Source organism: Nelumbo lutea, chromosome 1, assembly GCF_056320005.1.
Source record: "Nelumbo lutea isolate HS-2025 chromosome 1, American lotus-T2T, whole genome shotgun sequence".
Lineage (NCBI taxonomy): Eukaryota > Viridiplantae > Streptophyta > Magnoliopsida > Proteales > Nelumbonaceae > Nelumbo > Nelumbo lutea.
The window spans coordinates 5727635-5741901 of record NC_142684.1 but is presented as its reverse complement, the minus strand read 5'-3'; the positions used below and the strand labels follow the sequence as shown (position 1 = coordinate 5741901).

The 14267-nt window shown below is 36.7% G+C and overlaps 1 protein-coding gene across 6 annotated transcripts in view; it reads left to right on the top strand.

The window, feature by feature from the left end:
- The first annotated feature begins 9032 nt into the window (after window positions 1–9032).
- Window positions 9033–14267, top strand: part of LOC148873312 (AMP-dependent synthetase and ligase family protein) — a 132329-nt gene continuing 127094 nt past the window's right edge. For 2 of the 6 annotated variants that reach the window (XR_016104670.1, XR_016104671.1), the window contains exons 1-2: window positions 9034–9913; window positions 13670–14170. Coding sequence is in view for 4 of the 6 variants with exons in the window: in XM_088962975.1 (XP_088819101.1) it covers window positions 9580–9913; window positions 13670–14170 (835 nt within the window). In the remaining 2 variants the exon portion in view is untranslated. Of the gene's footprint in view, window positions 9914–13669; window positions 14171–14267 lie in introns of all 6 variants that reach the window. The other 4 variants (XM_088962973.1, XM_088962972.1, XM_088962975.1 and 1 more) reach the window with 3 other exon arrangements.

Genomic DNA, 14267 nt, shown 5'->3' with positions numbered 1-14267 from the left:
CTTTATAAAATTCTAGTTTCAATATTTTCTAAAACTTGAAAAATCTTCAAAAACTTTGATGATCCACACTGGTTTCTTGCGTTATTTTATTTTTTTTTATTTTTTATTTTTTTTGCAGATCTTGCACTTTAGGAATGAGGTTTCGAATTTTAAAATTGTTTGGGGTGAAAAAAGACTTATTACAGGAGAAAGAAGCCTTCTTTCTTGGCCCCTTTATTTTTTTAGTTTTCTACCTTATATTTTTGCAGTGTATCCATTGGTATGCCCAATATGCCATCAATACACCCTCTAATATGCCTGATATGCCATTAGTATGGGTACCGTACAGTGGAAAAAAGATGATACTACATGCATATTTCCCATTGTATTCTATGTCAAGTCTTCAAAGATATGATATGATACACATTGTATCATATCAAAATTTTAAATCTTGATCACACCGGAGAATAATAAATCAAAAATTTGAGAAAAAGAATAACAAAGTGGAACTCAGCTGAAAGACAATCTAGCAAAACAAAAGCTCTCACAAAAGGACAAATTAACCAACAATTAAAAAAAGAAGGATATACCCCCCTTCCTTCAATTTCACCTTGAAAAATGTAGGATGAAACAAGTGCTTTCAGATCTTGAATGGAACCCACAGGATTGAACCCGACCCAACCTATCCCATATTAGCACACTAACACTAGCTAAAATGTCATGGTCAGGATAAAAAAAGGACCTGAACCCGATCCAAAAACTCAGCTAAGGCCCAAACGTCACCCAAGTTGGGACAATGCAGATTTACCACTTGACCCCACCCACTCACATCCATATTCAAAACATTGCCCCCCCCCCCCCTGGTTTGACAAAATATATGGTTAACAGTTTATTCACCTTTAACTTGTATTACTAGAACCACTTAGAATCAGTTTGAACATTGCTTGGAAGAAAAACCTGGAAGAACCAGGGTTACAAGTATGAAGAACCAGTTTTTTTTTTTTCTTTGTTTTTGTTCACTGTTTAGATTTTTTTTTTTTTTTTTTTTTTGGGGGGGGGGGGGGGGGGAGATTCAACACTGCCCAACAGCCAACAATGTCTAGAAGAATCAAATTCCAAAAGGTTTAGAACTGATAAATTGTTTAATACTTGAATTGGATGAATTTGATTATTCGTTTATTTGAACTGACAAATTGTTAATATTTTTGAATTTTTTAAAGGGTTTCACTATGATGCCAGAAGGACATGATACCAAAAAACCTTATAACCAATCAACCAGGATCATAAAAGTAGTAACTAATCAGATGGGTTTTTATACCTTATAACCAATCAACCAGGATCATAAAAGTGGTAACTAATGAGGTGGGTTTTTATACCTTATAACCAATCAACCAGGATCATAAAAGTAGTAACTAATCAAGTGGGTTTCTATACCTTATAACCAATCAACCAGGATCATAAAAGTAGTAACTAATCATATGGGTTTTTATACCTTATAACCAATCAACCAGGATCATAAAAGTGGTAACTAATCAGGTGGGTTTTTATCTCATCGGAGCTTTGATTGGTTTCTAACATCATAGAGTTCCCCCTTTTAAAGTCTTGAATTGAATATTGAGATTTGTAGACTACACAAGTTCATGGTAAGCAAATAGTAATTTTTTTTACCTTGAATCTCTTCCAATTTTTTTAAATTATTTAACTTATTTTTATCATGTAACTAATTGATTAGAGGGGTTTAAGACTGATTTTGTTTTTGTTTTTTTTCTAATTTTTCATTGTTAATTTGTCACTCTGTACAGACTGGAATTCCTTCATTCAATATGTTGGAAGAATTTTGAATAACAAAAAGAAAGAAATTATAGATTTGATATACAACTTATAAATTCTTTGGATTTTTTATATTTTCTCATTTTGTTTTATTTATTGGTCTACTTTTTATTATTTTTCCTCAACAAAGAACCTAAAAAACAAAAATGATAATGATGGACCAATTTTGAAATAGACAACATTAGCAATAAACGAGCCTTATTTGTTCAACAAAAGTTTCAAATGGGACCTTTGAATAGGCGCATGCCACAACCTACCCAGTGCACACAAGCACTCACACAGACTGTGCTAGCACCATTACCCAACTGCCTAGCTCACTTGCTTGAACTTACCTACTACCTAGCCAACCCCCTGCCTAGCCCACCCGCCTTGGCCTAACTACCCCCTTGTAATTAGACATGTTCATGGGTTGGGCCAGGCCAGGCTTGGGTTGGGCTTTTACTCTTCATAAACAAGATTTTGTTAGGCCTGAGCCCGAGCCCGGCCCTACTAACGAGCCTACAACTTGGGCCCGAGCCCGACCTAACAAAAAGATAGATCGGTGATTGTGTCTGTGTTTGCCGTCGGTGCCTGTGTTTGTGTCTGTGTTCGCCACCGAACAAACAATAAGAGAGGAATAGAACAAAAGGGCAAAGAGAAAGGACTCGCGCACCGGTGCCTGAGTTCACGTCTGATAAATAATTGAGCTGAGATTCTGAGAGTGAGAATGAGAAATGAGAAGAGGAACAACTGAACAATGAAGAGAGAGAGAGAGAGAGAGAGAGAGAGAGAGAGAGGACTCACCAGTCACCATTGGAGTTCACTGGTTGCGCTGGTTTTGTCTTCCTGATAATGTTTGGCTATGTGAGGCTATGACCGAGAAGGGAGTTTGTTCGGCTAAGAAAAAGAGATGAATGATAAGAGAGGGGTTAATATTTAGGGTTAGGGTTTAACTTATACAAAAGTTGGGCCAGTCCAGGCTCGGGCCAGGCTTTTTTAACAAATTCCGAGCCTGACCCGTAAAATAGTTGGGCTCGGGCTTCTAGGCCTGAGGTCAAGCATGTGAGCTAAAATACATGCTCAAGCCCGTCTGGGGTCCGGGTTGAGCCAAGCCGGTCCGTCGGACTACCCGACCCATGAACAGGTCTACTTGTAATTAACAAGGCAAAATACAAAGAAGTTCATTTAAAAAAAAAAGAAAAATATACAAAACATAAAATAACAATTGAAAAACAATAGAAAAACACTCAATAATCTTGAATCAAGTAGTCAATAACAATAAAAAAACACTCAATCAAAATCGTAAAATCACTTATTACTTAACATTTTGGTGAGTGAAATAATTTTAATATTTTCAATAGATCTGAAGTCAATAGAACACAAAAAAAATATCTAAAGAAAATAAATGAATAAACAGAATAAAAAATTAGAATTAGTTACAAATTTCAAATTAAAACTAGTGAACTAATCCAATAAGCAAAAAAACCATAGAATTTTGAATAATGAGCTAAGGTGTGAACTTGAAAGCACAAAAAAAATCTTACATATTAACTTTAGAATTTTGATATTTACATGTATTAAATTTATTTTAATTATTAGCATTTTTACTATAAAAATTAATATCTGTGTTTAAATAATTGTATTAACTTTTAAACCCCCTAAAAAAATCCTGGCTCTAGCCCTGTAGACAATTTGCTTATATAAAAAATTAAAATAAAGGAAAAAATAAAAAAGATAGGTAAACCATTACATCACGATGCACAAGGGGGTTGAAACCTACCATTCATACCTAAGACATGTAATGCCGGTACAATGAAGTTCGCTTTCGTGGAAAGGAGTATGACCGAATACCACATTGAATATATAGTAATATCCTTCCTATAGAATGGGGGTTGCTAGATTGATCATGCTGCCATCACAATCGAAAGTACAAAGATCAATTGACCAGAAGTAATCATATAAAACATTGTAATTAGTTGAACAAATTAGATGTTTAATATAACTTCCTTTTCCATAAAACTTAAGGCTGTGTTTGGTTATAGTGCAAATTTATTTGTATTAGTACATATGTATGAGAGTGCAAATGAAAAATTGCAAATTTTTGTTTAATTTTGTTTTGGATTTTATTTTATTCTGCTTATGTCTTAATTACTTTATTTGTAATATAATTAAACAAAATAAGTTAAAATTTTAAACAAAAATAGATCAAAATTTACACTCAAATCATTTGCACTGTCATGATTTTGCATTAGTGCAAATTTATTTGCATTGCAACCAAACACAGACGACCGGCCCTCAACTTTTACCCATTAATAGATTCTCTCTTGGCTTTTTTTTATCCCTTTTTTTCTAACATAAAGGAGGTCATGGAAATGTTTTTAATTAGATAAAAGACCAATCAATGGGAAGTTAAATTTTGCTCATTTCATGAGCAAAACAGGAATTCAAATTAATTGCATTTGATGACTGTGTTGGGAACTGTTTAACCAATATTAATAACGCCTCACATCAACGACAATTTAGATATTGGAGTGGTTGTGGGTCATACATTTAATAACTGATATGGGCATTATTATTGGGTAAATTGTTCCTAACACGGTGCTAAGAGTGAAATAACACACAAAGGTTTTGGATCTCTTACGAATTACAGATATATTTGTGAGAAAATAGCGTATCATTTATAGAGATAATAGCAAGGTTTTTAAAATCGAATCGGACAATGAACCGGTCAGGGTCCGATTCTTAGGTCAAAATGTTTGACCGTTTGAATTGAATGGATGGTCTGTTCTGATAAAAAATAAAAAACAGCCAAATCATTGAATGATTCGAATGATTCAACTGCCTGGATCAGCGATTTATTGACTAAATCAACGTTTTTTAGCAAAATAATGGTTCTGGAGTAAAATTAAAATAGACCTGACCGATTCCTGGTTTTTCTATTCCAACCATTTGATTTTTAAAAACCATAAAGAACAGTACACAACTTACGATAGAAGTGTACATTACTTCTTTACAACCAAAGAGGTAGATAAAGTAGAACAAATAGGATAGACTCTAGGGAACATGGTTTTCAAATCCCCCCAAAACCATTGATTTTGGTCTGCGAACCGCTGAACCGGGCGGTTAACCGTTCGAACGGTTTTGACCTTTTTTTTTTTTGAAAATTTTTTATTTTTTTATCAAAATGGGTTGAGCGTTTGATTCGAACAATCAGACTATTCGACCCAATAACCGAACCCCTGACCGATTCGGTCATCAGGTCGGTTTTAAAAACCATACTAGGAAACCGGATGTATTGGTGACAAATTGTTTTAAACCAGGTTGGGCAACCTATCAACGGTGAATACGCTAGTGTTCCGTACACGTGGGGCTCATATGGATCCAGTCTTGATATGTTGCGCAGCCCATTGTGCATGATAGTCTCCAGCCAATCTCGACACCAACTTAGTTCGGATGAGCTAGACACTATCATATACATCAGTTGAATTTGCTATCATGGTTGAACACGACAATGCTCACTGTGGGTCTCATTGGGACCCATTGTACTGAACACTGGCATGTTCAACTGTGATGGATAATTTCAGCTAGGTGTATATGTTTTTGTCTCCAGTTAATCTTCTCCCAGTTGATGTTTAAATTTGCTGGGAACTATCATGCACAATGGGCTGCAGTGCAACATATCAAGGTTAGATCCATATGGGCCCCACCTGTATGGAACACTGGCAATATTCACTGGTGATAGGTTGCCCAGCTCATTGTGCATGATAGTATTTGCTATCATGGTTGCTCACTGTGGGTCTCATCTGGGACCTAGTTGTACTGAACACTAGTTTGTTCAACCGTGGTAAATAGTTTAGTTAGATGTGTATGTTCTTATTTCCAGCTAGTCTGCTCCCTTTCAAGTTCCTTTTTTTTTTCTTTTTTGTGAAAAAGAAAGGTGAATTATACGGCACAGGGTAGCTCTCTCCAAACAATCACTTGAAATAAGAAAAGTTAAAATCCAATATGAAGAAGAATTTAAAGGATAAAACCTAAATTACTTACAAGCACTTTATTAATAAGCAAGTCAATCAGTAGCAAAATTTGCCTCTTTGAACACATGTGGACATTGAATGTAGGGGTTTCCACATGCTACATGGCTGAATACATTCACAGATGATGCTCCACGGGGGTGATCTGACCTTTTATGCTATTGATAACCAACTTCGGATCTCCTTCAATGATGTCAATCCTTCGAGAGAAATTCCTCGCTAGTTTTACCGCATAAAAAACTGCCCAAGCCTCCGCTACATTGATCAAACAACAACCTAAGGCTACTAAGGGCGAGAAAGACATGACCTGCCACATCTCTAGCCACACAACCAAGTTTTTTTAATGTTGTTATTTCTATTTTTTCATATTTTCCACAACATAAATGCCAATAAATCTTTAATGCCAGTTCTTTCCTTATTAAGGCTAAGTTTGGGAGTGTTTAAAATAAGTACTTATTCAAATAAGTATTTATTTGAGAAGCCCAAAATTTGGGCTTATTTGTAAGTACTTATTCAATAAATGCTTATTTCCTTTTTGGCCTATCTTGGCTTGCCAAATCATTTTGAAAAACGTATCTACTGAGGGGTGACTTGGCAGCTTGAAAAACAAATTTGTAGGAGGTAGTGGAGTGCAAAGCTTGCCTTGAACGGGCCATCAAGCTTGTCACTGACCTAAAAGTCAAGCTGGTACAGGAGAAAAGAAGAAGCGACAACTCTGTGGCGAGGGTCGAGAAGTTGTCTAGTGATCTAGAACAAAAACATCGTGAGATGGAGGAAAAAGAAGTCGAGCTTGAGGAGCAAAGGTCAAAGTTCGTCGAAGGCATTTGTGCCATTGGCGTGTGCGTAGTCCAGGAATTCCAATCTTCCCCTGAATTTCAGAAGGACAGGGAAGAGTTCAGTACCAACGCCTTTCACCAAGGATTCAAACTATGCCGGATGCTCGTGGCCTTAGTATGTCCAAAATTTGACCTAGGGAAACTAAAGAGCTCGTTATGCACCAGCGAAATGATGACCGAGGTCAAGCCAGACTGGGTGAACCATTTCGCCCCCAAATTGCTGGCCGGACCATAATCATTGTTAGAACTCGGGCCAAAATCACCTCAGATTGAACTACTCCCTTGTCGAGCTCATCACATCAGACTCGGGAGTGGGGGCAATTGATGAGGAGAAATTTGGCCCTCTAGTGATATTATGCCACAAGGCGCTAGTTAACTAGTTACATAGGCAACAACGTGTTTGCACCTAGTTAGCTAGATTCACCTTGGAGCATCCTCATACACACCTCAAATGCCTAGCATCACCTCAATATCTCAGCTAGATATGGCTTTAGGAGGCGTTCGTGCCCTGATGGATTTGACCACGGACCTTGACAAGAGGGGCGACCTCCCTCTAAAGACTGATTGCCCTAATCGAGATTGAGGTAGTGGCCCACATGACGTGGTGGTCAATTTCTGTTTGTATGAATTATCGTCTCCAAGTTCTCTAGAATCACAACACCCGATCAAGGAAGCTGACCTCCTTGCCACCCACTTCGGAGATAACCATATAAGCCTTATCGCTTTCCACGTAACCCACCTACGAGCGAGGCGGGCAGGTAATCGACATCCTCTCGGGGATCTCAAATGCGTTATATGAAGCCAACAACTACTTGCGCCTGTATATAGGCGCTCCCTTCAATTGGAATACGTACATGCGATTTTGCTCTCGAAACTCTCTTTCTCTTTCATTTTTTAGCTCTCTTAAAATTCTTCGTTAACTTAAGCATTGGAGTGCCCACCTCGAGTACTTTAACTACAGTCTTCTTACAACTCGACCAATTGATTTTATCAACACAACGTCTGAGCTGTCCTCCAACAGAGACCACCATATCATGCATCATCAGTATCTATACTATGCACCCCTATTTAAAATAAGTGCTTTTTCACTAAATTCTCCTATGTACTTATTAGAATAAACGTTTGTTTTTCAAATAAGCACTCCCAAACTTAGCCTAATGCCAATATGTAGTCTTCACCATAGAGGATCAAGTTATCACCCAAAATTGGTTTGACATCCGGGTTAGAAAGTAGATCCCAAATTTGCTTTGAAAAGTAACACCAGATAAAAATATGCAGAAGCAGCAATCCTCATTGATATCCCACTCTCACCCTCCTAAAAAAGCTTTCAATTGAATTCTATCTCTAAGAAGTAGAAAAAGAAAAGGGTCATTTACTAATCACCTCTATAGTTTGGGTTTACTATAACATATCCTATAGATTGTATTTTACTAAAACACCCCTAAAACTTGCAACCGGTTTACTTATGCATTAGATTGAAATGGAAAGTGACAATTTTGACCTTAGTATCTATTGGGACCAATTTAATCTAGAGAAAATATAAATGAAAATATCATTCTTGCCCATGGGCAGTAGCTCTTTTTGATCAATTTTCTTTTCTACTTAAAAAAAAAGGAAGCCATGCTTCTGCAAACTTATAAATTGGGATGAACTTTCAATCCTTTGAAGACAAACATTGTGTGGTAGGTCAAACATTGTTTGATTTTAAAAGCTCAATATGAAATGCTTGGGTACTTTCAAAGAGTGCCATGCCATATAGAAGAGGGCTGGTACCATTTGTTGTTGCATTAAGCATGTGTCTCATCATTATGTGGGCTAGGTTAACAGACTTCTGTACCTTGATAAGATAGAGCAAAAGTAGCTCCATTCAAGAAATGCAATTGAACTAGCCCTTTTTTTGGTAGAATTCCTTCTGCCACAATGATGTGCATGACTCTTATAACATGTTTTAAATCCTCGGACCTAGGTTTGTATATTGGGTCAAAAAAGGATTTTCAAAGACTTCTCGTATGGTGGTAATGTACTCTACACTCTCAATCATAGTTTTTAAAACCAGAACGGATTGAATGGTCGGATCGAAAGCTGGGAATTGGATCGGTTCTGTTTCTCCCTAAAATTGGATTTTCTCAAAAAAATCATTGATTTTCGTCAGTAAATCGCTGAACCGGGCGATTAATCATTCGAACCATTCAAACAATTTTAACTATTTTTTATTTTTTTGTCAAAACGGCCCAACCATTTGATTCGAATGATCAAACCGTTTGACCTGATAATTGGACCCCTGACCGGTTGGGTCTCCCAATTGGTTTTAAAAACCATCCTCTCGATGCTTAGCTAACGTTACGTTTCCTTGCATAAACCTAAGGTCATTCACAGGAGATACCAAGCATCTGTACTAGATGTATGACACCCTAGTTACAACCTCCACAAAAATGTGTTTATTTTGCAAAATCTTTTCATTTGAAAGTTTTTTATTACAATCTTGAGTTGGAGAAGCATGTATCCCTTAAGAGGAACCATAAGCAACATATCAACATATCAAGCAGAAACCAAGTTATTTCATTTTTTTGTCTCCATTGACTTGCATGCTCTCTGTAACACAGTATTGGCTTATAGCTCTTCTGAGCTCATTATCTTATTAGCAAATTGCATGCCAATATGGAAAAATGGTTGTGCGTACTCTGCATCGCCCCTTGTAGAGCCACATCCTCCTCCCATCAGTTGACTCCGTGGGACTCTCGTAGTTATTTGTAGGCTCATAATTGTATTAGTGAAGTTCGTTTCATTCATTTCAACCGCTGAGCCGAAACACCAAATCCAACGTTCGGCATTCGGTTCCGTTTGAAGATTTTTGGCATCTCCTCAAGCTTTTCCCTGTGGCGCGGGGTTTTCCACATGGTCAGCATTCTCTCTCAGAAGCAAAGATGGCAGAAAAAATCGAAGAGAAGTTCCATTGTTGCATTTCTCACGAGTTCTTCAGGGCAGCTTCGAAGAACCCCAATAAAGTAGCAGTTATACACGCCTATGGTGGCGCTCGGATTTTCAGGGAGTTACGCGAGAAGATGGACGAGTCAGGTTTCTACCACGACCAGTCAGATGATTTCATAGCTGGCCGTCGTGTATCTTCGTATCCTCCGGTGTATGAAGGGGACGAGTGTTTCACTTTCTCCGAAATTTTGGACGCAGTTGATGACCTCAGCTCCCGTCTCCGCCACATATTGGATGGCGGTGACGATCCGAACTTGATTAGATCAAAAGGTTAGGGTTTTCCATATGTTCTTTTGCTGTTTTGTGTTATTGACTGGTTTGAATGCCCTTTTTTTCTGCTTTCATTCTGCATGATGAACATGGTGTGGACCGTCTGGCTAATAATAGTGTTTCTGATGAAAAAAGAAGCTATATTTAATTACGAACAACTTGGAAGTTGGAAGGTTCCAATCATTTAATAAATGACCAAATCGTTTAGAGCTTCAGAGTTCAGATGAAGCTTGGCTAATCAATAGACACCCCTGCCCTTTGAAGTCATGTTTTGCCACTCTTATCAGTTATGTCTAGCGGAGAAGTATACTTGAATTGCAATTACCATATCGTTTAAAGCTTCAGACGAAGTCTTGCTTTACTGCTTGGATATGGTACTAGTGCTACTAGTAAGACCTGAGCGATGAGCGGAATGGCGTTCAGACTGCAAAGATGCCCATGTTCCATAAGAGAATTGTTAGATTCAGTTTTCTTGGTTGTGGTGAGATTAAATACCTCCATGTTTTTTCTTTTCTTATTTTCCCAAAAGTTCAAAAAAAAAAAAAAACCCACAAGTGGAGGAGAGAGATTGTACACCTAACTAATGGATAATAAGTTGAAAAGTACAACTTCTTGGAACTGATAACCCAGACTGAGATTTTTGTGTGCCGAGTAATATTTGGATTGCCTAACATGTAATAAAATAGATAAGTGATCAAACTTCATAATAGAAAGAAACCCTGCATCATCAAGTGCTGAGCTACTCTGCCGAGGACATGGCTTCCCCAGATTTGTCAAACAACTAACAACAGATAAAAAACTAGTCATCACACAGATTGCCTTGTGTTTGAGCCTTAGCAAACCGAAAAGCTTTATGAAGAGTGATGGCTTCCACATATTCCACATCAATGGGCCTCAAATCTGTGACCCCTGCTTCAACAAAGGATATAGAGCTGTTGAGAACCGTAAAATCCATTGTAGCTACACATTCCTTAAGTGCACTGTCACAATAGATAAATGGTATTGTTCTCTACTAGCAGTGACAAGTTTCAACATATTCACATTACAATATCTCTGAAATTCATTGGTTAGGCCATGGGCAAGGCTAATAATATCACTTGGTGAAATATCAGCACCATAAAATGTTTGCCTATTTCAAGCATTCTATCGGTCCAAAAAGCTGCCAATGTAGTGGCAGCTAGCTGATGATATTATTATATTTTGTGGATAGTGGGGAAGAACAATGCAGCGGTCACTCATCTACAGTTTGCTGATGATATTGTTATATTTTGTGGCTGATAAAAAATATTATTATATTTTGTGATGGTGAGGAGGACTAATGGATTAGAAATTTAATGTTGGTGGTTAAATTGTTTGAGAGTATTTTTAATTTGATGGTTTATATGGAGAGGGGCTTTCTTAAAACTTTTTTGATCAGCAAAGATAGAATTTATTAAGAATATATTAAAACTGAAGGTTACATTGCTGTGGGTATATTGCCCACTCCCAAGTGATTATCAAAATAAAGCTAGTACACAAACTCCAAAAACAAACATTACATTTTAGCCCAAAATATCTGGCGCCTATTTGCCCCTTGTTTAGCTAAAGCATCTACCATGCCATTTGCAGAACTTTCTTGCAAGGGTTAATATGGAGAAAGGGGAGGTAGCTTCTTTTGCACAAATATTGGGTTGTTCTAGAGCCTCTTGGCCAATGACCTATGTTGAGCTTCATTTAGGGGTTAATCCAAGAGCTAAATCTTTTTGGTATTCTATTCTAGATAGGACTTATAAGAAGTTGATTGCTTAGAAAAAGGAACTACATCTCATTGGGTGGCAGGCTTACACTTATCAAGTCAAGATTAGCTAATCTCCCGATGTATTACTTGATCAGTTTTCAAAATGCCACAATTTATTATGAAACAAATAGAGAAGACAATGAGAGACTTCCTATGAGAACGAAGAGAAAAGAAGAAAGATTATTTGGTCAAGTGGGATGTGGTATGTAGAAGGAAAGAGTAGGGAGGCTTGGGATTTGGGAAGATAGAAAGAAAAATATGGCTCTATTATGGATATGGTTATGGAGGTTACCGGTGAAGGAAGAGAAGTTATGGTAGAAAGTGGTGGTAAGTATTCATGAGCTATTGGCTAATGGATGGAATTCTGGACTCTCAAGAGTCTCAACTATGGAAACTCTTGCCTCTCCTTGGAAGGCAATTCATAGTACTTTACTGGTTAAAAAGGCCTTGTTTACAAAGTAGTGGTAAGTATTCATGTTCTAAGCTTGCCAACTTGTTTATAAAGGCCTTGGATAGGCCTCAGGCTGATTTATTTGTAACAAGTTGGGATTTTATGGGCCTATGCTTATGCTTTATGTTTATAGTATGTAATAGGGGCAGTTTTGACAGTTTAGGACAAATTACCAACAAGGGGGATTGATGTCTTTTTAATTGTTTTTCAAACTGTAGTTCATTGTAAACCAAGGCAGTAACCACCTATACAAATAACAATAGAGGTTGATGGGATAATTAAATTAAATCCCATGATTTGTTCTTTATCTCACTCTTTTGTTGCCTTTCCTTATCCTCTCATCTTCTTTCTCTCTTGCTCTGCTGGTTCTTAAAATATGAACCAGCTGAGACTGTTGTGTCATGGTTTCCTGTACATAATCTTTCTTTTTGTTTATATATAATTTTGTGAGGAATGCTAGCAAATAGGGGTGTCAACGGTATTCGAGAATTCAAGATTTGACATAATCGAATTGAATTTGGATAATTCGAATATCTAATCGATTGAATTTGGATATCCTATTCATACCGAATAGCTAATCGGATTCGAATTCAGATATGACCTGATTTGATTCAATAAATATCCGAATTTGATCGATTATTTAATTCTTTTATATAATATATAAAATATTTAAATGTTTTTTATAATTTATATAATAATTAAATTATGTAAATAACTTATATACTTATATAAATAAAATATTTATTAATTACCTAAAATAATTAATTGGTCGAATTCGAGTTGAATCGAATATTCGAATATTTAATCGGATTCAAATTCAAATATTAATTTTCAATATCCATCGGATATCGAATCGAATTCGGATATCAAATTTTCTAATCGGATTCGAATTCATATATTGCCTGATTCGGTTCGAATTTGATCCGTTTACACCCCTACTAGTAAACAACAACTTTATGAGGTTCTTCTAATCTTCGTCCTATAGACATGGTAAGTGTTGAGATGTTGGGCGAGTGGTTCTATGTGCTTCTTATTATTTTATTTTAGTTACATGGGCTTTGGTTGTAATGTGCCTAAGGCTACTTTTATTATTTATTCTTGCTGCCACCTTATATAGGGGCACTCTTGTAATTTTACTTTTTTTTTCTTTTTTATAGTGGTTCAAATATACCATTCAGAAGAGCTGGGAGAAGTTATGGTTCTTTCTTTTCCCACAACTCCATCTCTTCTCTTCTTCATCCTCTCTGCTGTTCTGAACATTCTTCTTTATTTTCTGTTATTTCTCTTGAAAATTATTGTTGTTTTCTTCTCAACTGTAAGAACTGTGAGAAGAAAGATAACAAGACAAAGTTGGATATGTCTTTCATGGGTTCCACCTTGTCTGTAGGACAAAGAAAACAAAAGGTTGTATTAGTCATTGTTTGTTAGAATTTCTCCATTTTTTTTTTGTTGGGAAAAAGGATTGTTTGATGCTGCTCTATATATTGTAAAAAATTTTGCTACAAGTTAAATATTGGTTCTGTTGCAGGCTATGTTTATCGAGAGGACACAAAAGATGGAAAAACTTGGGAGTTGTCAGGAAAGGTCAACCTTATTGAGAACCCAGCGAGGATTCAAAATGTGAATAGTAGCACAAAAATATTTGGAATATGCATGGTGCCATCTGTTGAATACATTATTACTGTTTTCTCAGTTCTGAGATGTGGTGAAGCATTCTTGCCCTTAGATCCTTCATGGCCAAAAGATAGATTACTATCCATAATTTCTTCTTCAAAGGTTGCACTTATTATCAGTTCTGGATCTTCTCATTATACATGCAATCATCACCACCTTAACTTGTCTAATTGGCTAGTAGATCAGAATTATTGCTCTGTGTTAAACATATCTATGAAGGCAAATCTTAAAGGGAAATTTGGACAGTGCAATTTGGGTTGGCCTTGTGAGTGCAGAACCATGAAAACATTCTGTTATTTAATATACACATCCGGATCGACTGGAAAACCTAAGGGTGTATGTGGTACCGAGCAGGGTAAACACTTTTTTTGTTTGCATACTTCCATATTGTTAAACTTGGTGCTTTTTGTAGATTGAAGTGGGTGGATGATAATTCTATTCCGTTTGTAGAA